We start from the raw sequence: 23453 nt of genomic DNA, 5'->3' as shown, positions 1-23453 counted from the left end.
AGAGTTCTGACTTCCAGGCCAGAGCATAAGTGCTGAGCACAAGGTTACTGGGCTAGGAGATACCATCTTATTCAAATGCTGTTGTTTGCAACAGGTGGATTTTTTTTTAATTTAAAAAAAATACTGTAACAACCACCACCACCACAACAATAAAACCCAGGCATTTTAAATTTATTTTAAAACAGGACTCCCACCAATGCTTTCTCTTCTAATTTCAACAACAGGAGCTACAGTTGAAGGGAACCATTCAAGAATCACAATGACTGAATCTTTAAATACAGAGTCACTTTAAAATATAACAACAAATTTTATTGAGCATATTTGATGTATTGAAGATATAGCAACTCATTTAGCACCATGAGGTAAATAGCTCTATCATCATCACTTTACGTTGAGGAAACCAAAACACAGAGTAATTTGGCCCAAGGTCACACAGTTAGTAAGAGACAGAGCTGGGATTCCAACTTAGGCAGACTAGATCCTGAGTCTGTGTTCTTCACTACCACATTTTATTTTAAATTTATTATTTTTAAAATTTATTATTATTTCTAATTGACATATAGTTGGCACACAATGTCACATTAGTTTCAGGGGGTACAACACAGTGATTCAACAGCTCTATACTTTATATGCTATGCTCACCACATGTCTCACTAATCCATTTTAAAATGTAATTATTACCCATGGAAGAAATTAAATATATTGTCTTTGCATTTCACATTCTATTTGATTATCCTGACAATTTGCTTTCTTTACAAAAATTGGGATGCTTAAATTCCACTTTAGGAGAAAAGTAAATAAGCTCTTCTCATTACAAATTGCCTTTTTCTCTTTCATTTTTTTTTCTTTGATTAACAAATTGTTTTAAGATTTAAGAGTCTGTATTTTCCTATGAGCTCTTTAATCCCCTCATGCCAGACAGAAACTAATTTGCCAAGTCAGGCCACAACACTTCATTTAAGAAGTCCCAAAGGAAAACCACATTTCTTTTCATCAGCAGCCATGAGAATCATGGGCCATACTCTTTCTCCAGTCAGTGTGTGAAAGAATGTCACACAGAATCACTTTTGAACCCCACAGAGACCACCTGAACAGTCTCAGGTATGACCCTTCCCCAGTGGCAGCAATGCCTCACGTGGAACAGAAAACACATTAAAAAAAAAAATCATCTCATTGGAAAGTTTCACTTAACCCCCACCCAGACTTGATACCCCTCCTGCCACCTCCTCCTCCATTCAACCCCAGGGACACAGAGGTTAAAGTCGGGCAGGTTGGATTAAAAGTCCCACCTTGGTCTGTGGCTGCCCTGTGTTTGCTCCCCAGCTGGTAGAGTGGGTCCTCAGACACTAAACACTGGGTGTTGGTAGAAGGATGTTGTCCATCTGGTCACTCGTCTCATGAGGAAGAGCAGAGGGAAGTGAGAATTGGCCACAGGCCAGACCCGTGGCTTCATGGAACGTCCTGATGTGTAACCCATAGTGGGGTTCAAGTCTGTGTGGACACACCACACCCTGCCCCAGACGCCCAAACCCACTACCTGATTTAGGAGAGGACAGAGGAGGCAGCCTTGGTCAGAAACCCAAAGGCAAGTCCAGATAGGGCAGTGTAGGACCATTCCTAATGACCAGGGTCAGCTTAAAAGGCAACAGGAAATAACAACTACAGAAAAAGACCAGAACCTCAGCCTACTCTGGTTTCGCTTTAGTAGTTCTTTGGAACAAGGAAATATGAAAGCTTGGTAAAGGAAGCAGCAAACTGCTTTTCCCCCTCCCTTTCTTTTTCTTTTGTTCCCTTTTGACCTTTTCTGAAATCCTAGCATGAGGGGGCCTGCCTCATAAAAATAACTCCTCAGGATTTTTTGTGGGATGACCCATTCAGAGTCTGATTCCCCATTGTGCCTTGTCTGTGTTTGTGTGAAATCAGCTATCTAACCAGGCTCTATGCTTTTGAGTACCCTGAGGGTCCAATCTCCACATGATCATGCACGCAGTAGCTCTAAAATACAGATGAAATCCCTTCACTTTCCTGCTTAAAATTGCCAAATGGTTTCTTACGCAAACTTGGGGAAATCTAACTTCTTCCCTTGCCATTGATCACCCTCTCTAATTTTAATTCCAACCCAACTGCCTTTGCCTTAACACATCAGGCACACTGGCCCTCCTTTTATTAATTTAATTTTATTTTTAAAAAATATTTTACTTATTTATGGATTTATTTGACACATAGAGAGGGAGAGAGAGAGAGAGCACAAGCAGGGGGAGCGGCAGAAGGATAGGGAGAAGCAGACTCCCCACCGAGCAGGGAGCCCAATTTGGGGCTCAATCCCAGAACCCTGGGATCATGACCTGAACCAACGGCAAACGCTTAACCAACTGAGTTACCCAGGTATCCCGGTCCTCCTTTTCTTCCTCAAAATAAAAGCTTGTTCCTCCTCTGGAATCTTGCATATGCTATTCCCTCTGGAATGCCCTTTCCCCAGGTCACTGCATGATCGGATGCTTTCACATCTTTTTTTTTTTTTTTAAGATTATTTATTTATTTATTCATGAGAGAGACAGAGACAGAGACAGAGACATAGGCCGAGGGAGAAGCAGGCTCCTTGCAGAGGGTCTGATGTGAGACTCGATCCCAGGACCCCAGGATCACGCCCTAAGCTGAAGGCAGATGCTCAACCACTGCGCCACCCAGGTGCCCCATATCTTTCAGATCTGAAATAAAATGTCACTGTTTCCAAGATCCCTGTCTTCAAAATACAGTGGAGGGATCCCTGAGTGGCGCAGCGGTTTGGTGCCTGCCTTTGGCCCAGGGCGCGATCCTGGAGACCTGGGATCGAATCCCACATCGGGCTCCCGGTGCATGGAGCCTGCTTCTCCCTCTGCCTATGTCTCTGCCTCTCTCTCTCTCTCTCTCTCTCTGTGACTATCATAAATAAATAAAAATTTTAAAAAAACTTAAAAAAAAAACAAAAACAAAATACAGTGGAAACTGTATACTCTCTCTTATGTTGCTTTATTTGCTTCGTAATTTATATTTTTTGTTTGTTTTGTTTTTATCTGTCTCTCTCTTTCACTAGCAGAATGCAAATTTCATAACAGAGACCTTGATTGATTTGTTCACCACTGTATCTCCAGGGCCTAGGAACAGTGCCTGGTATAGGGTAAGAATGTGGTAAATAAACTGCTCAGAACCTAGACACAGATACGAATGAAATAAAGTCACAAATGATTTCAATTTACATAGAATAACATAAAGGGAGGATGTTCCAAAACACCTCCTAAGCCTAGGCCCAGACAGGCTCGTATGTAACAAACAAGCTTTCCACCCTGAGAACAAGGTGTGCTATCAGACTCCTCATCAGATGAGATATTCTGGAGGAATTGGAGAGAGGTAGAAGGGCGGATCTGGGACGTTCTTACTTTGGGAACTATTGACTGGATGGAGTTTTATATTTCACCCAAATGATGTCAACCCCAGCTGAACAGGGCTCCTTTATATCATCTCTGGGTGTTGACTGAATATGAGCTATTGACACTCCCGTTCAGAGAATGCCCTAGACTGACACAGATGTCTCCACACCAAGTCAGCTGTGATTTTCCCTCCAGTTGTTTCAAGATGGTGCCGACCCTCCCAATGTGCAATCATTGGAAACCTCTTTTTCCCCGTATCAATGAATGATTCTCCTAGCTTCTATAACCACTTACTGTATGTCACAGAAGTGCATGGGCAGTATCTTCTTTCATACTACTGACATCCCTATGAGGTAAGAAGTTTTATTAGTTAGATTTTGTAGATGACAAAACTGAAGTGCCAAGATATTAGGTCACTTGTCTTGGGTCGTGTTGCTATGACCTGGGCGAGGGTGGGGGGTGGGGGGACTCTCAGGTTCCATGAGCTACACAAAAGTAGGTCTCTTGTGTGTCTCTCATAGGTTCTCTGGGAGTGGAGGATCCAAAAGAGATAGTGAGACAGAGAGGCGGGTGGCATAAAAGTGCACAGAAAGAAAGGAAAATGAGGTGATGTAGGGAGAATGATAAGGAATGAGAGAATTCAGTTTCCCAACAACAAAATTGAGTGACTTTAGTAATTTGACTTGGGAAAAAAATGTTAACAATAATTAATGGCCAGTGACCATGTGGCTGGCACTATTCCAAGCCCTTTCTTTCTTTCTTTTTTTTTTTTTTTTTAATGGGCTGTTTAAATTCATTTTCAATTTATTTTATTATTATTATTTTTTAGTAAGCTCTACTCCTAATGTGGGGCTCAAACTTATGACCAGAGATCACGAGTCTTATGCTCCACTGAGTGAGCCGGCCAGGCTCCCTTAAATTCATTTTCATAACAAGCCTGTGAGGCAGATTCCAAGACTAGTTTCATTCTATGGATGAGAAGTCGAGGCTCAGAGAAAGTAAAAGGCTGACTCTATCCCGCAAGGTCACAGAGTGAGGAGGAAGCCCAGAGGTAGAAACACGGGCACTGTGACTTCAGAGTCTGTGCCTTTAACTGCTATATTGTACTACTTCTGTTTAAGGTATTTCCCATCTAAGGGGTCTAATATATTCAAACACCCAGCTTAGGCATTTCACATATTAGCTTGACCTCCAGGCAAGACACTGTTCTGGAAAAGCCTCATCTAGAGTCACCAAACCTGAGTTTGTGGGTTCAGGTCACCGTGTGGCAGCAAGGCCAGAGGAGGAGCAAGGTTTTTACAATTTCTGTTCCTTGGCTACCTCCTGGTCCTGCACTGAAGAAAAATGGGCAGCTGCTAAAAACAGTGTCTATGTTTGCTATTGATTTTCACTGAACATCAGGATGGATTAAATCCCCCTAAATTAGCCCCATCTCTTGGGCTGGGGGCTCTCATGCTTATGTGGACACTCTGGGTGCAGGATGACATTTATCAGTTATGTGGCCTCCCGGGTCTGACTCCACAATACTCTGGGGTTAATATGCATTCTAGAACCTAAGGCAATGAACACAGTGTGGGAAAGCTCTGAAACATGTATTCGTTTATTGCTCAACCAGGATTCACTAAGCACTTTCCAAGTGCAAGCACTGCTCTGGGGAGTAATATACAGCAGCAAGGCTTGCTCCAGAGCAGGGTATCTCAGCTTTGGCACTATTATTTGTGGCCAGATAATTCTTTGCTGTGAGGCTGTCCTGTGCACTGTGGGATGTTTAGCAGCCTTCTTGGCCTCTACCCACCAAAGGCCAGGAACACCTCCAACCTCCTTGTGACAACCAAACAGGTCTTCAGACATTGCTCAAAGTCTCTTGGACAAAAATCGTCCCTGGATGAGAACAATTGCTCTGAGGTAAGGAGAAGAAAAGAAATTATGAACAATTAAACAAATCTTCTTAGACAATAATAAAGGTTCCAAAATGGCTCAACTGGCAATGGAGTTCAGTTCTGAGCCTCTGCAAACTCATGTCTCACCCAGGAGGCGTGAGAAACTAGGAAACTAATAGAGAAAACTTATATTGGACCCTTGCTCTGGACAAGGGGTTCCCAGGAGAGATGGGAGGGATAATCCTGTTTTCTGGACATTAGCATTCAAGTGCAAGCTCCTTTCTGGCAGAGGCTGGAGAAAAGCAAATAAGAAAGACTGGATAGTCATTTCTGCAGCTCCAGCAACAACCTGGCAAGGAATTTCGGTCAGTGTTGGCAGATACTCCCTCGGGAGGGCATTCTCATAAAAGACAATCCTTATCAGATTAGAGCCTAATCTCGTAAGGCTGGTGAAAAGAAAGGCCAGGTTCCAAAGAAGAACGAAAAGAAGAAAAGAAGCAAAAGTACTTAGTAAGCCTGGCCCTGACCAGCCTGGTGTCAGCGAGGAATGCCAGGATTTAGAATCAGGAAACCTAGGGGGGCGCCTGGGTGGCTCAGTGGGTTAATTGTCCGACTCTCAGTTTCGGCTCAGGTCACCAATCTCAGGGTTGTGAGACGGAGCCCTGTGTTGGGCTCCACAGTCGGCACAGAGACACTTAAAGATACTATTTCCTTCTTCCTCCACCCCTCCTCTTGCTTGCACTCACTTTCTCTCTCTCTCTAAAATAAATAAATAAAATCTTAAAAAAGAAAAAGAATCGAGAGGCCTGGGTTGTGTTCAGCTCTGTCACTTAACTATAAGAGTATAGCTTCAATATCATGGTAACTCTCTAAATTTCAGTTTCTGTCCCTGTGAAATGAGAATGTTTAGAATCAATCTTATTTAGCTTTGTTTGTCTCTTGTATTAATAAGGATTGAACCTAAGATCTACCTCAAAAGTGCAGATGATAATCATATCACACTCTATTTATTAGTTATAGATTAGGTGTTCGAGTCTGTGCTAAGCACTTGGCATGCATTATCAGCTTTACTCTTACCCTCGTGCACTGAGTACCATGATTAGTGGAAATGATTTGTAAGCTGTTGAGTGCTATTATATTAACTGTAAGTGGTTATTTGAAGTTTGTTGGATGATTGTTTTTCTCAAGAAAAAAATTCTCCTGGGTTAAGAGGACAAGCTGTCAAATTTGAGTTGAAAATCAACCTACCTGTCAAATCCTGGAGAAAGTGGTCAACCCAATAGCTGGGGACTAATGCCATTCATGATCATTGATTTCTCAGTGATCATCAACAGACTAACTCAAAACTGCCATTTTTAGCTGCCCTGGTACCCAAAGCTGAGGAAATACTTATAAACTCTTACTCCTTATCTGACTGTGACCAGGTTGTGTCTTGGGCTGGCTACTTTGGTTCTCACCAACATGAAGTGGAATTGAACGTGCTGACTTCTATGTCTGTGTCATGTGCTTTGACATACATCTTATTCACTGAATTCTTTTTTTTTTTAAGGATTTTTTAAACATTTATTTATTTGAGAGAGAGAGAGCACAAACAGGGGGAAGGGCAGAAGGAGAGGGAGAAGCAGGTTCCCTGCTCCGTAGGGAGCCTGATGCAGGGCTCCATCCCAGGACTCCAGACCATGACCAGAGTTGAAGGCAGATGTTCAACCAAATGAGCCACCCAGGTGCTCCATCCCCTGAATTCTTACAACAGCCCTGTGAAGCAGGTGTTTTTGGCCCTCTGTTCTACACTGAAGAAGCAGAGACCCCAAGAAGTTGAAAATAGCTTACCCAAGCTTCCTAGTGAATAAAGGCCTTAGCCAAACTCAACCAAGAGCTCACCCAATGACAAGTGTGGAAACAGGTGACATATTTCATGGGAGAAGCTTCTGTGAAAAGTGGAATTGTCTTTATAAATACTCTGTGCTTTTCCAGTTAGAAACTCAGATTAGGCACTGATGAGTTTGTCAAATGTTTATTTTCAGAAAACGGTGCAGGATATATCTGTCGCTCCTTTCCAGAAAGAAACATCCTCTTTACTTAAAACTAGTTGTTAGACTGTATTTTTAGACGTCATGGTACAGTATTGAGTCGAAAAAGAAAAGAAAAATTGGGAGGACACAGATATTGTAAACAGGAAAAGTCACAAAGTGTAACCAAGAAAAGCCAAGAGCACAGCCCATGGGCTGTGGGGGATTTCAGTTCTATGCAGTTCAGGTTGACCAGAAATGAAGTTCTTCCATCAACTTGTAGAAAATGGAAATTTTGGCTTTGGTGATTATGCAAGTAGCAGACACCCTGTGGTTTGGAAACTTTTTGCTTTGCCAACTGTCAGTTTTCTCTTCTCCTATGAAAAACAGTCTGTAGGAATGAGCAAAAGTATTGCGTCTTTCAAAAACTTAAAAGTTAAGACAAGCATAGCTTGGGTGAAGGGATTTTAAAAATAAACTGCAGTACTTGTAGTTGAAAGATATTCAAAGTACTGTTGATTACTGTATAGCACATTTGGAAATCTGGGCTGAATGTAAGCCGTCCACAGAGCCCGTAAATCACATATATTGCCCTGGAAACCTAAAACTGAACTAAAATTAATTAGAAAACCAAAATCAACTTTACATTTGTTTTGGGGTACACACTCATTGTCAGAGTTTTCACGTTTCCATTTTTTCATCAACCCTTGTTAGAATGTCTCGGATTTATGCTTTTCAAAGTCTCTTTGTTCTTTGTGGCCTATGTACAAGTAGGGGCTGAAATCAGTCCTTTGAGAGTTTATAAATAATACAAACGGGTTGTATTAGGTCCAGAGCACTAGCTGGGTTGGTAGAAATGTCACATTTGGGTATGGAATTTAGAAAAGCATTACCAAACTGTGAAAACAGAAAAGTCAAGCACATGTAGGACAATATAGAAAACTTCTTAATCATACTGTCCAGGACTCATTTTACTGTCACAGAAGAAACACTCCCTTCTCAACCTACAGGTTTTTAAAATTTGGCGAAGAAACTTCTTGGTCACTTAATGCAGGTTTCATTTATCAAATGGGATGAAATCCTTTTTTTTGAGGCTAACGCAGGCTTCATAGATTAAAACGAAACAAAACAAAAAAAACTGGAAGGCCACAGGTCAAGGAGACAAAGGAAGTATGAAAAAGGAGCCAAAAACAATTTTTGGGCCAGAACCAGGAAACACAACAAGGGGGAAAGAATCCTTTGAGAGAGAGAGTGATGAGTCTCATAGCAACTCACAAGAGTCTACTGCCCCATTTTCAAGCTGGTTGTGAAGCATGATCCAATATTAAAAATTACAGCATATAAACTTACAGTGAAATCTATTACATTAAAAATATAGGTAATAAAGGGTGCCTGGGTGGCTCAGTCAGTTGAGTGTCTGCCTTCGTCTCAGGTTGTGATCCTGGGGTCCTGGGATTGAGCCTCCCTGCTCAGTGGAGAGTCTGCTTCTCTCTCCCTCTGCTTGCTGCTCCCCCTGGTCGTGTGCTCTGTCAAATAAATAAAATCTTAAAAAAAATATACCCTCCCCCAATAAGACCATTTAAGTGTGTCTTAACTACAGAATACTAACTAAAAATTTTGGCCAAGACCAAACCCCCCCCCCCCCCAAAAAAAAAACAAACCAGGTTAAGGGGTGCTGAGTGGCTCATTTGGTAGAGCATGTGACTCTTGATCTTGGGGTCATGAGTTCAAGCCCCATGTTGGGCCTAGAGCTTACTCAAAAAAAAAAAAAAAGAAAGAAATACTGACAATAAATGCTCAAAATTCATCATTTCCAGTTCTTTTACTACATTTTACTATTATCTTTGCTCTTGAGGTTATTTATGTCTAGTGAGTCAGTGTGACAGCAATGCTATCTAATGGCGGCATGCTATACTGCTCATCTGTCCCCAGTCAGTGAGGTTACCGTGGTAACATGAGGTTGGCCAAGGTGAGGGTCTTCACACCACAGAAATTGGCAAATGCTACACATCAGCACCCTTTTCCCCAGAGAGCCAGTTGTTAAACACACACCAGCATACCCCTGGAGAAGTTCAGTGGGAGCAGGAGGTCTCAGTGAAAGGATGGGGTTCAGAGCACCATGTCAGGATGTTGAGGCCACTGAGAGACCAGGTGATGAAGATGAAGTAACAGAGCCTTTGGATTCAGACAGAACTGCATTCAAAGCTCAGCCAACTTAACTTGCCTAAGACTTACTTATCACATCCGGACAATGGGACCAACGATAGCCATCAACAGACACAGAGCTTGGCAGGCAGGGTCTGACATAAATTAAGTATTCTACTTTCTTTTTTTAAATTTTTTTAAAAAAGATTTTCTTTATTTATTCTTGAAAGACAGAGAGAGAGAGAGAGAGGCAGAGACACAGGCAGAGGGAGAAGCAGGCTCCATGCAGGGAGCCCGGTGCGGGACTCGATCCAGAGACTCTAGGATCATGCCCTGGGCCGAAGGCAGGTGCTAAACCGCTGAGCCACCCGGGCTGCCCTACTTTCTTTTTTTTTTTTTTTTTAATATTTTATTTATTTATTCATGAGAGACACACAGAGAGAAGTGGAGACACAGACAGAGGGAGAAGCAGGCTCCATGCAGGGAGCCCAACGTGGGACTCAATCCCAGGACCCCGGGATCATGCACTTAGCCGAAGGCAGACGCTCAACTGCTGAGCCACCCAGTCACCCCTGTTCTACTTTCTTATTGTAGTTCCCCAAATCCCCGGTGACAGAGCTCACCCCCAGGGTCTGCCGACCAAGGATTGAGTGCTCCTGTCACAAGTTCAATGTCATTTGCTTTTCCTGGTTCCTTGGCCACTGGAACGCAAGCTTCATTTACTGCTGCTCTCCTAGCTTCTCGAACAGTGCCGAGCCCATGGCGGGGCTCGCTAACTATGTGTGGAATGAATGAATTTCCCTTTATTTCCATCTGCCGCCCCACTTCTGAGTTTCCTCCCTCTCCCTGTCAAGGTCTCCCTGGCAAGTGAGGGACTCCTCCTGCCTCTTCATTGCCAGATCCCAACCAGCTGTGTTGCTATCCTTCTGGAATCTTTCAAACCATTGGAACTCTTCTCCCTGCAGAATGAGGCCACCGTGACCTTAAAGCATAGGTGAAAGATGTTTCCAGCTTTTTCATTCACAAGCAGAACTGAGCATGTGTCATTGTGCTCTGTTGGCAAGTTTCTCCCCACTTCTGCGGTGGCCGTTTTAATCTCGGTTCTGCTCTGCCTCCAGCAGAAGGGACAAGTCTTGTGAGAGGAGATCTCACCCAACAACACACAGCTGTATCCAGGGAACCAAATATTTTCCCCTGAGGCCCTGCCTCAGCATTGCTTCTTGGCCTTGCTGTTCTGGAATAGCCTCTCTGGAGGTAGAGAGGGGCTGGGTCACTTAAACAAAAACAAAAACAAAAAACGTGGGTGCTTCTGGCAAGAGTGGCCTGGATGGTGGCTTCTGCAAACTCATTGGGAAATCATTACATTCCGGAATTCCTAGAGCCTTTTTGATCATATGTGCTTTAGTTGGGGTGGGGGTGTATGGGGTGATAACACAGGGTGGAGCTCGCCCACTCGGCGACTTGGTGCAGGACGGTGGTTTGGGAATCACCGCTCAGAAGTCAGATGGATATGAGGTCTCAGCCTGGCTCTAACTACCTGGCCACTTCAGGCAGGACACTTGCACCCTCTGAGCAGCTGCTGTGCAATGGGAATATTTTTGCCTCATGCTCTGTAAGCATTCCATAAGGAGCAGCTAGTGTTACTTTTTTCAAACGTAGTGTATTATTCCAGACGTGTGAAAGTCAAGAGTATAGGCTTCGGAGTCAGACAGACTCAGGTTTAAGCCCCAGCCCTGCTCTTCAGTTCCTGTGTGGCCTAGTCCGGGTTACTTCACTTCTCTTGAGCCTGGTTTTCCTCCATCTGAAAATGGGAATAATGGGCAGCCCGGGTGGCCCAGCGGTTTAGCACCGCCTTCAGCCCAGGGTGTGACCCTGGAGACCTGGGATCGAGTCCCATGTCGGGCTCCTTGCATGGAGCCTGCTTCTCCCTCTGCCTGTGTCTCTGCCTCTCTCTCTTTCTGTGCCTCTCATGAACAAATAAATAAAATCTTTAAAAAAATGGGGATAATAAGCACCCATTTCCCTGGCTTGGGAGGTTCACATGAGATAATATACATAAAAGTGCTTAGCAGAGGGCATGCAGTTTTTAGTAGTAGTATATTACATCTTTCATTAATAAAGACCAAGCGATTGCCACACACTCCTTCAGAGCAGCTGTCTTCAAAGGCCACGTTCCAGTGCGAGCAGGTCCTACTCTGCCTTCGAACTCTACTGCACAGAAAGGAACAAGTAGCTCGGGCCGTGTCAGACTTGGTCTGAACATTCTAATTAGTAATAATATCACCTTACCTGTCTAGAGAGCTTCAAAGTTTCAAAGTGCCTTCACTTCTATTTATTCTTTTAAACTTTACACGTTTTAATGTGCCAGAAGTGTCATAATCCGATTTTATGGATGAGGCCACTGAGGTCCAAAGAAGGGATGTGACTTCTCCGTGGTCACACAGCTAGACAGAGCTGAGACTCCCGACTGGAGTTCCTGCTTTCTACTGCCCCAATCCCCTGACCCTTATGAAATATTCACCAAGAAGTAAAGTTAGAAAAAAAAAAAACCCACTAAAATACAAGGCAGCTCCTGCATGCAAAGCTTCCTCTTGTGTGTTTTATAGTGGGAAGGCTTCCATTAACATTAAATTAGAACTGCAAAGAGAATGTAGCTCTCCCGACCCAGGGGTGCTTTGGGGAACCTGCAGTGCTCCATCAGCACGGTTCAGGCTGCCTCCCTTCCTCCCATGTGCTCACTCTGCCAGTCCCCAAAGCCTTTTAGTAGTCTGAAGTCCATGAAAAGAAATGCACTCTTAAAAAATGGGAGCATTTTTTAACAGCCCTAGAGATCAAAGTCTGGGTTTTTCAGGCATGGGAACTATTACTCTAACTACTGACACCTTTTGAGTCCTAGAGGGTTTAAGGCACTGGAGCAGAGTTTTATCAAGAGAGGTGATTTATTTAAACAAGAAAAGTGGATCCTGTAGTGCTGGCGGGGACTGAAGGTGGAGAGCCTACAGAGGTCACCCCCAGACCTCCATGAATTTTGTGGTTGGAAATTAGGAGTATTTGTAGAACTTTTGTTTTGTTCCATTACAATGCCATTCCTTTTGTTTTACAGCCAGTTGGTGTTCTGCTGAGTTCCTACTGAAATTCATGTGTCTCCTGCCTCTGCAACCACAGTGGTTAAGCAGTTAATAAAAACTACATTGGGACACCTGGATGGCCCAGTTGGTTAAGTATCTGACTCTTGATTCAGCTCAGGTTGTGATCTCAGGGTTCCGGGGGCGCATCCCACGTGGGGCTCTGCAGTCAGTGTGGAGCCTGCTTGAGATTCTCTCTCTTCCTCTCCCTCTGCTCATGCTATCTCTCTAAATAAATAAATAAATAAAATCTTAAAAAAAAAGTTTAAAAACTGCATTGAAGGCAATCAGGGTTATTATTTATTTATTTATTTTTTGCAATTGAGAATATTCTATTTTATCGTTTCTTCCCTCTGATTATATAATGCCAAATTCCCACCAAATTGTGAACACTCTCCATTTTGCTGGTTTCATTCATTGGTTTATTTTGCTTGCTTTATGGCGAATGAGTATTCTTGGAGCACCTACTCTGTGTCAGGCTCCCAGAGATAAAATAATAATTGCCCATTTTTGTTTGGTGGGAGGGGAATCAGACAAATGAATATAATGCCATAATGGAAGTGACCAGAAATTATTTTTCTTTGATGTACAGATAATGAAATATGTCATTTTAAGTGACCTTCTGGCTTTCCTAATCAAGATAGAACAGAGGTGAAAAGGGCCAGTCTTTCGCATCAGGGGCCAGTAGAACTCCCTGAGATGCAAGCAATGCTCTGGTGCACGAGGGCTGTTTGGTATGGCTGACACTTGATGGAGCTATGATCGGGAGTGTCAGCTTTGAGGAGAGGTCCCAGAGGAGGAGAAAGAAAATGGTGGGCTTTACAGCCTCTTCAATTCCTGGCTCTGGGGCCTTGGGCATTTGGTGAAATGTTTTTTGAGCCACACCTTTGCATTGATCCCCTTATCTCAAATTAATGGGGTTTTCCTCCCCCTTTATTCCTGCTTGTGATAACCATGGGAGAAATTTAAGTGGTAGGACTGGAACTAAACAATTGGAAAAAATTTTTGGAATAATTTGCTCCTTTCTTCTGCCTGTTAGATGATGCAGGTTGAGTGGGGTAATCTGCTGGACTCCATAAATTGTGACCGCACCATGCCTACGAGGGGCCTTCGCTCAATGACCCTTGGGCTTCAGGAGTGCTTATGCAGGAGGTCTGAAGCCTGAATGCCTGGCTTCACATCTCAGCATGACTGCTTTATCAACTATGTGATTACCATCCATTCATGCATTCACAAATATTTATCAAGCTCTAGTTGGGTGCCAGAATTTATCACAGGCTCTCGATATTCAGCAGGGACACAGCCAAGGAGCTCCCTTCTTACAGGGCTCACTAGTAGAGGAAACAGCCAACAACCAAGGAAGCTAACCAATACACGGGATGAGTTCAGATCATACTGAGTACTGTGAAAACAAGAAAATAGAATGTGATACAGGAAAGTTATTACTTTAGAGTAGTCAGGAAGGGGCTATTTGAGGAAATGATACTTAATCTGAGATGGGAATGATAAGGAGTCAGCCTTGGGAATACCTGGAAAAAGAACATTCCAGACACAGGGCCAAATAAGTGCTAATGGCCTGTGGTAGGAATGTGCTTTAAGATATGCTGTATAACTTTTTTTCATTATTGCACTCTTAAGGAGCCTCTCTAGACCTAGAGCCCCCAACCCTAACACCCTCCTCCTCCATGAAATTTTAACACCATGAACACATTATATTCCTCTTGGGTGAAGGTGAACTTTGGAGGGCCACAAACTATTCTAATATCTAAGGGTTTTTGTTTTTGTTTTTGGGTTTTTTTTGCCCAAGAACCAAGATTTGCTTCCTTGGAAGTGAAATCTCACCACTGAGAGTCAATAGTTTAAGAAAAAAAATGGCAGCAAGTGTGCCTGGAGCTTAGTCTCCCAAAGGAAAATGACAGGAGACAAGGGCACAGAGTTAAAAAGGGGTTCATCAGTGGCACTCCAAGTGTGTTCCCCACCAACCAGGGCTTGCTAGAAATGCAGAGTGGTGCTCAGGCCATCTGTTTTAGCAAGCCCTCTGGGTCACTCTGATACATACTAAAGTCTGGAAAACACTAGGCTGTGTCATTTCCTTAACTGTGGGCCATAGTAAGGATCATGGACTTTATTTTAACTGTAGGGGAAGGCTCTCAGAGGCTTCCAGGGATGGGGGAGACGTGATCTAGGGACACTCACAAAAGAAAAATCTGGTTACTATGGGATGAGGGCAAGGAGAGACAGAAATGGAAGAAAGAGAAACAAGTCTTCTGGTTCATGTCTATGAAATGGAGATATGGCTGAGACCAATTTCATAAGGTTGTAGTGAGCATCAAGTGAGCGAATACATGTAAAGAACTTGGCACAGTGCTTGGCAGATTGAAAGCACCCAATAATTAATACAACTATTCTGTTTTGCCCCTTATTTCTCTCTTTCAAACACCCACGGGTTAGTATCCAAATACAGATTCGCCACCCCTTTTAGGTCTCTATTTTTGCCAGTGTTAACCAACTTCAGCAGCTGGTGGGCTAGTAAAGTATCTCTGTGGGCCAGTAAATCTGTAATGTGTTTACAAGGCTGCTTCAGGTCATGGTGAGAGTCCATGGTGTTCTATTCAGTTCCCTTTCTTGTTCTTTTTTACTGTGAGATTTAGCTGCTGGCCTAGAAAATGAAAGTTCATGTAAAACACAAGTTTTAGAATCAGTTCTATCATTAACTTTGGATGGTTTTCACATCTGTCAAATAGGAAGTGCCCTGGGCAGGGAGGCAGGACAGTGTTGTGTTCAGCACGCTTGGACTTTGACACGAGGCAACCCTGGATGCAAGACGTGACTCTGCTGGTGGGACGCTGGGCAGTGAGCCCCTGTAAATCTGTTTCTTTGTCTGGAAAATGTGGATATTAATAGCACCTGCTTACCCCATGGAATTGAGGCTGAAATACCAGAATGCATGGAAAGCATGATGGCCACAAAGTGTGAGCCATGATGATAATGATGATGATGATGAGTGAACCTGCCACAGGTACAACAGGACTATGTGAACCATTATGGAACACGTAGTTCTTTTCTGCCGGGAAAGGCAGAAAACAACTTTTGGCTTAGAAAGGATGTCACTGGGATGGGTTGATGACACACATAAGACATTCTCAAGCAGTTAGTTTTCTATACATATTAGTAGGTTGATCTGAAATAATCCAGCCAGCTCAGGAGAACACTACTCAGTGTCTTTATACGACAGGCATGGAAGGTTCCTGACAGGGTCTTGATGGAGGCATTTACTTTCAGAACTGACCTAATTCAATCAGAAGAAAGCTCCTATCCCTAACACTGCGCACCCACCCCTGCCTGCCTGCTTTCTGCCTAGCCTTCTCCTCCTTCTCTGGGCTCCAGCTACCCGGTCCTCTTCCAGTTTTTCCTCTGTGTCATCTCCTTACCACCTCAAAGCACAAGACAGTAGGGAAAGCGCACTCTAACCCAATTTATCCTTAAAAATATATGCTAAAAATCATTTTACTATCAAAGCCACAACTCGTGTAGTTGCTATGTTTGAAGACTGGAGAATCACATTGCCTGGGGCTCAAATTCGGATTCAGCTAATTTGCTAGCAGCACAACCAGGGGCAAAGGACCTCATCCCTTTGTTACTTAGTTTTTTGATCTGCATAATGGACACAATAGCGGTGCCTGGGACAGTGTACATAGAGTGTCTGGAATAGCTCTGAGCTACATAACTGTTATTTATTTATTTAATTAATAATTTAATTAACTGCTATTTATTTATTTAATTAATAATTTAATTGTTATTTATATAAAAAGTATTACTTTTTCTTTTAGCTCTTTGTACTTTTCTTTGCCATACTTTTTACAATTGTAATTAAATAACGATGTGCTTCGTTTACAGTATCTTCCTCCAGGGACCCTATCTGTCTCTTAATCCCTCTTCCCCAGCTTGTAGCACACACCCTGAAGAAGCTGCTGCTCAGTAAACAGCTGTCGAATGAAAAACATTGAGTTGCTTAATTCATTTTTTTAAAATTGAGGAAGCAATATAGTCTTTTTTTCATATAAAATATTGAAAAGTATTACTGGTTATTTTAAAAAGAGGGAAAAAAGGACAATGAATGCAAAGCAAGATTCGTGGGTGCACTGGACCTCAGTACTTGCTCTAATAAAGAGGGGTGCTTGCACCATGGGATGGGAGCTTGGGGGTGTGCATGGTTACCGCAAACAATGGCCTATTGCTCCAGCTCAAATGCAGTGGTTACTGCAAAATCTCTGAAGGTTTTCAGATGGATCCCTGAAGCTAGATGGCTGCTCTAATGGTGAGTGGAGCAATTACCTTCAGGTCCCACTAGAGTGAACTGACTCTCAACTCAAGGCCAAGTACCAAGAGGGAGCCTCCTTCCTCCACACCCTGTTCGTTGCCAAAGGTATGACTCCTGTTCCCAGAGGAACAGTATAAATAGCTGTAGAGGATGAGGTGGCAGGACTTGCTCTGCTCTTAGATCCTAAATACCTTTTCTGCAGCCCATGTCAATTCCAGGACACCACACATCTAGGGGCTAAAATAAGGTTAGGTCCTCAAAAGTTCCAGAGAAACTTGTTTCTTGGGGATCATAAAGAGGCCAACTAGTTTCTCACCATTTCTCTGAAAGATACTGTTATTCCAGTTCTTTAACTAGGATACATAGACCTTTCACGGGTCTACTGAGGTGAGAAGGGTTTGAAAACATCACCTCCTCCCCCAATATAAGCAAAATGTGCTGGTGAGACTCTTGCCAGGAAGAGTCTCTATAACTTTGATCAGATTTTTATTGAGTCCATATCCTTCAAGTGATTTAGAACCAGGTCCTTAAAAAGATGGACAGTTGACCTCAAGCCCAAGCTCGAAGGCTGCAATGGACACGTTGTGATCAGTTATTTGTGGATCTGCACCCAGTGAAATCCAGACAAATGGCTATGGGCTCAGGTAACCCCATGTGGCCAAAACGATGGAAGGCTGGCAAGTATTCTTACAGTGGCAAGATGTGCAGAGATCCAAATGTGGAGTGATGAATAACTGGTTCTTACTTATGTCATCGTGAACACGAAGGGCCCTGAGAAAAAATGACCTATTCATTACTGCTTTCTCAATCTGCTGGTGGTATCTACCTGTTTTACTGACACTTCATTTCCTGGACTTGGGCTAGAGGAATAATAATAATAATAATATTAAATAATGTGAACTGTCTTTTATTAGGTATGGCTTGAGTGCCAGAGGCAGGCTCTAATGCCCTCAACAACCTTATAAGGTCACTTTAACCAGCCCTATCAGAAGGTCAGAGGCGGTCACTCAGTTCCTAAGTGGCAAGCAGAGTTTACACGTAAGATGCAGGACACTGCACTCTTACCACTTCCTCTCTTTCTGGTTTCATTTCGACAGGGCCTATCAAAAACAGAACTCTTACTGATTGGCCCCTGAATGCATTAGTGCCATTGTTTTTTTAATTTTATTTATTTATTTATTTATTTATTTATTTATTTATTTATTTATTTATTTATGATAGTCACACAGAGAGAGAGAGAGAGGCAGAGACACAGGCAGAGGGAGAAGCAGGCTCCATGCACCGGGAGCCCGATGTGGGATTCGATCCCGGGTCTCCAGGATCGTGCCCTGGGCCAAAGGCAGGCGCCACACTGCTGCGCCACCCAGGGATCCCAGTGCCATTGTTGTAGTCAACACTGTTGGATTTCTACCTAAGTACACCCCTGTTGGTTTAATCCTTTTATTCAAAATCAGGTTAATTAAATTCTACTATGCACGGCCATTTCCCACCAAGAACTTGTGAACTCCCCAAGAGTGAATGGCTAACAGACTACAAGTCAAGCTTGTAAGAGCTACAGGGAGTCCGTTTGCACTCTCCTGCTGGTGGAGGCTTCAGAACTGCAGCGGATGCATGGCATTCACCCTTGGGAGCCTCTGCCTGGACCATCACGGAGGCAGTGCACCCACCGGAGAAAGAGGTGTTGAGTTTGCAAGAATTTGGAATCCACGGAGCCGTGTTACATTTCAGCATAAGAGCTGCATCCAGTATTTACAAGGTCCTGACTTCTTCCTAGAGAGCATCCCAGCATCTGATTCCAGTTTGCAGGTTCAGTAATTCAGCAGTACTTAGTCTGCTCCCACTCCTCTCCTGCCACTGGTTCTACAGGTGCCTGGGTCATTGGAGCCCAGGCCCTCTACTCCTTCCACAGTGAAAAGGAAAATATCAGTGGAGGGGAAGGAAGGAGGGAGAGAAGGATGGGAAAGAGAGGACTAAGAGAGAGGGAGATGGGGGTAAGCAGAGAGATAGAGCTGCCATTTTTCCGGGTGACAGGGAGGTCAATACAGATAGTTAGAGGTACAAATAATTCAGGGCTGGAAAGGAGCCCTAGCATGAGACTAATTCACCCCACAAATATGGACTTGAAAGCCTAGATGGGAAGAATTAGCTGCTCTAAGGCTACAGAGTTTATCAGGAAATGGCAGAGTTAGACCTACAATCCATCACCTCTCTGTCCACTGAGCCGTTTGGCAACATCCCACTGCTTTACCAGATAAAGATTCTCTCTTATGGAAGGTCAGTTTCTGGCCTAATTCCATTCCTGGTTGGGAAACCGGAACCTGAACACATCAAGTTGAAAAAGTGATATTAAGTAAAATCTTGAAAATAAATATGAGTTCTGCTGACTTGTTTATTCTAAGTTCCAAGGATAGAAGAAAAACAAAACCAAAAGAGAGAATAAAGCAATATAAGAAAACAGAAGTGAACATATCTTTACACCCCCATCTACAAAGGCTTCCTTTAGGGGGAAAAACACCCCTCTAAAATAAGCAGAAGGTGTCCAATATCTTCCTTTTCTTTACTTACTTTTATTGGAATGATAAACTGCTTGCCTATCCTTGCCACATTATGTAATATATGTTCATGTATATTTGAGCCTATCTTCAGCTTTATCTTTCTGGTTTAAAAAAGTCTTTCATTTACAAATTTTTGCAGTTTTGGGGATCCCTGGGTGGCTCAGTGGTTTAGCACCTGCCTTCAGCCCAGGGTGTGATCAGAGTCCTCTCTCCAATCCAGAATCACAGGATCGAGTCTCGCGTTGGGCTCCCTGCATGGAGCCTGCTTCTCCCTCTGCCTCTCTCTCTCTCCATCTCTCTCCTCTCTGTCTCTGTCTCATGAATAAATAAATAAAATCTTAAAAAAAATTTTTTTTTGCAGTTTTCCAATATCAAGCAAAAAAAAACCCCAAAAAAGTCTTTATTGGAGTTTCATGAAATCCATCTCAAGGACAAACAAAAGTCTCCTACTTGAACTATGATCTTGAGACAGGTCTTTACTAAGAACTCACCAATATTTTTCAGTTCCTACAATATTTTCCAAGCTATGAGAAAGTGATTGAGTACATTTTTATCCAGTACTACAGCTTGTGGTGAAAGAGACAAGGCAACTGGTTCCTTTTCTTGGGGTCTTTCTCGTACTTGTCTGTTGGTTTTTGCCAAAAGTTGTAAGCAGTGCATAATAAGAAGCAAACTTCATTTGAGATGAGTTACCACATTTTTAGTCCAAGATAGACATAAATGAGAAATAACCTGATTTCCATGTAATTTGGAGATGCTGGAAATTAGACAAAGCAATCAGCTGGTCCTAGAAACAACACAGTGGTGGACAGGGTATAGAATCAGGACTCTGGAGATTCTAGGCTGTGCCTTGTCCTTAATGGGATATGAGATCTTAGAAACATTTCCCCACTACTCTGGATTTTAATTCTGTCAGTAATAGAATGAAGGGACCAGACAAAGCGACTTACAAGGTTTCTTTGGGCTCAAATATTCCATGGCATAAACATACTTTACAATTCTACTCAACCAGTGGTCTTTGTCTACCACCCATCCCCCTCTCTCCCAATAGTTTCTGAGCACCTGCTGGGGGGCATGGTATCTGGTGGTGAGAGCCTCCATTCTCTCACCATTTTCCTGTGTGTTCCAAATGGAAGGCCAAATAAATGATGCATAGAACACACAGAATATGCTCTGGACTGGAATTTGGAATGTCTGTGACTATCTTAGAACTTCTGCTAAGAAGTGTAGTTTCTGGTTCCTGAGGAGGCTGCATTGCAAGAGAGTCTCACTTCTAGAGAGGTTCTATGGCCTGAATCTAAAGAATAGGATCATTGAATGTGAGGTGCTGGGTCACCGTAATGCGGGTCTGAGAACCAAGTGAAAGGAACACATTTTGGTTAAGATTATATTCCTTTCTACTCCTTCAGATCATTTGATAACTTTAGATAGAATTAATTTAGAGAGCACCAATTCATTTCTCAGGTTACGCTGTGGTATTATATTATGGCAAGGGGGTATTATCCCAGTCCCTATTGTGATGTATTTATTTCCTTGATGTTTCTCTTCTGTACCCAATCCTACCCACTTCCTCCACAGACTTCCTTCTATACCCAAGGGTTTTACAGTCTCCTGGATGAGACAATTTCCTTTGTTTTCTGAAGTCAACCCAGATTTTCCTCCCCTCCTCCATCTCCAACATCTACCTATCAGAGAAAAAAATGGACATGTGGAGTTAAATTTGATGAGTTTACCAACACCACACTATAAGGGAGGAAAGAAAAAAAAAAAAAGCTTCCCTTAAATTAGGATGTAGAACTTCCTCTGACAAATCATACAAGTTTTATGAATTAATTAAAAGCCATCCCCCAAAATGATATTCCCAAGGTCACTGCCTTGAGCTGCTGAATTCTGATCACATAGTCTTCACCATAATCTTGACTCCGGGACAGAATTCACTTTCCTGCTGCTTTTTTCAAGCAAGACAGGGACAAATATTCATAGGTCCTTTTAGAAAGGCAACTAATGAGTTCTAGATCCCCACAGAATCTTTGCTGCCAAGTGCCCACAAAGATAGAGAAGTGCTCACCACACACATTGTACTGAGGACATGATTAACAACTGGAAACCCAAAAGTATTTTCATGCTGCTCACTGACACAGTTCCTGCCCTCTCCCTGTCCCTTCCATATCCATAAAGGAGCTTGAGCCTTTAAAATTAACGACCACCAAAAAGCAAAAAAACAAAAACAAAAAAAAAGAAAGAAAGAAAAGAGAAAGTAAGAAAGAAAAGAAAAAGGGTGTGTGTGGGAGGGGAGCGGTAAGGTAGAGGGATATACTTCAACAACAATTGTTAAGTTCCAAAGTAAAAACAAAAAATCAGCCTTTTAGGACCTTTAAGGGAGCAGAGGTAGCATTAAAAACAATGACAGGAAAACGCTCCAAAAGATGGGTGTTAAGGACCATCTTCATTTCGGTATCAAACTGGACCAGAGCCAACTGTTTTTTGGAAAGAGTAATTTTTTGAAAAGAGCAGAGACAAACTTTTTTTGAAGTTTCCTTTCCTGAATGTTAAATTCTGGAATATTCTGGAGTACTTCGAGGACTCCACCCCAGTATAATATTATAAAATCTGACCAAGATTTTGCTAAGAAACGCCAGTAAGAGCTCACAAAGCCCCGTGACACCGTCTGTAGTCAGAATATTATAAGAGAAATTGTTCTTACCTCCGAACCATGATCTCGGCTCATTTAAAGGGACTGGAGAGAGCGTACAGGACAAAGGACACATGTATTAAGCACTTGTGATGTGTGTGTGTGTGTGTGTGTGTGTGTTTTCTCCAAATCAAAGCTGGTGGAAGTAGGGATCTGAAAACCCTGACGCCTTCCGCTGCCATATAATCGCAAGGAAATGACCTTACCGTTTGTTGCTTTGATTAGAAACAAAAGCCTTTCAACATGAGTCAGGAGAGCAATGGGGAAAAAAAAAAAAAACCTAAAACTTCTGCTATTTCTTTTGGCTACCTAAGGTTTCTCTTCATTACATCTTTAAAACACACGATGAAATGTTTAATGTTTACTGTTCTACAAACTTCACTGATGATGCATGATGTGGGAAGGATCATTATTTTGTGATGTGCTAGGCGACTGAAGAACCCAACCTTTAATTTCAGCAGTTCAGTCTGTGTGTATTCTGCACAAGGCAGGAGACTGAATGCATATAAACAGAAAGATATTGAACTCAACTGTGTGCCCACACCCATTTCATGCCACTAGCTTTTATACTCATAAAGAAAGTCAGAATTCCATGAGACAGCCTCAGTACTATCAATTAATAGCAGAGATGCCAGTCACAGACAAAAAATCTTGGCAGGATGACTGTGGTCTCAAAAACAGATCTATTTCATCATTTGCATTGTACAGAAGCATTACTATTGGAATTACTCAATGAATAGGGAATAACTGTAGTACATTATGCTCCAAGGTGGGGCAGAAAGAAAAATATACGGAATCCAGGAAAAATAATAAATCTATGGGTTATTTTTAGAACAGTTAAGTAAGAGCTTATGACATGGTACCATGCTTCTCCAATCTAAAAAAAAAAAAAAAAAAAAACCTTCTGAAATTTTGTGCAAGTGTGTGGTATGGTTAAGGATGTGAATTCTAGAGTCAAACCTAGGTTTCTGTGGTTGTTTGTCCTTGGGAGAGTTACTTGACCTTTCTGACAACCGTTTACTCTTTAGTAAAATGGAAATAAAAATCCCTATCTTGTCAGGGGTGTTGGAGGAATTAAATGAGATGATTGCATACATAACATAAAGAATTTGCCAGATAGATGGGTACATAGGACATGTATTTAATGAGGAAGACTCCCCCCTTCCCTCTACTAAAAAAACTATCTTACCCTCAAACAGTGATGGAGTGGCTTTACCTTGAAGTCCTTTCAAAAACTGATTACTTTGAACCACAATGTGCAGTCTGGGAAGACACAATAGCCTGAAACAATCTCAAATAATGCCAAGCTTGGATGCTTA

General features: G+C 42.5%; 1 protein-coding gene and 1 long non-coding RNA gene across 5 annotated transcripts in view; both read right to left on the bottom strand.

Annotated features, from left to right (window-relative positions):
* Positions 1-23453, bottom strand: part of FRMD4B (FERM domain containing 4B) — a 319973-nt gene that overhangs the window by 124965 nt on the left and 171555 nt on the right. Inside the window, exon 1 of one of the 4 annotated variants that reach the window (XM_077858097.1) lies at positions 22147-22272. The exons of 2 other annotated variants lie outside the window; for them this stretch is intronic. In XM_077858097.1, the coding sequence (XP_077714223.1) occupies positions 22147-22170 (24 nt within the window). In that variant the 5' untranslated portion in view covers positions 22171-22272. Of the gene's footprint in view, positions 1-1289; positions 1378-22146; positions 22273-23453 lie in introns of those variants that run through there. One more of the 4 variants, XM_077858099.1, reaches the window with a different exon arrangement.
* On the bottom strand, positions 18245-20697 carry LOC144291213 (uncharacterized). Its single transcript, XR_013358538.1, has 3 exons — positions 20393-20697; positions 20175-20229; positions 18245-19753 (listed from the first exon to the last, which is right to left on the bottom strand). It is a non-coding gene; the product is annotated as an uncharacterized LOC144291213 (long non-coding RNA).

This window comes from Canis aureus, chromosome 19 (genome assembly GCF_053574225.1).
Source record: "Canis aureus isolate CA01 chromosome 19, VMU_Caureus_v.1.0, whole genome shotgun sequence".
NCBI classification, from domain to species: domain Eukaryota; kingdom Metazoa; phylum Chordata; class Mammalia; order Carnivora; family Canidae; genus Canis; species Canis aureus.
The sequence above is the reverse complement of the archived record's forward strand: the minus strand, read 5'-3'. Positions and strand labels throughout refer to the sequence as shown.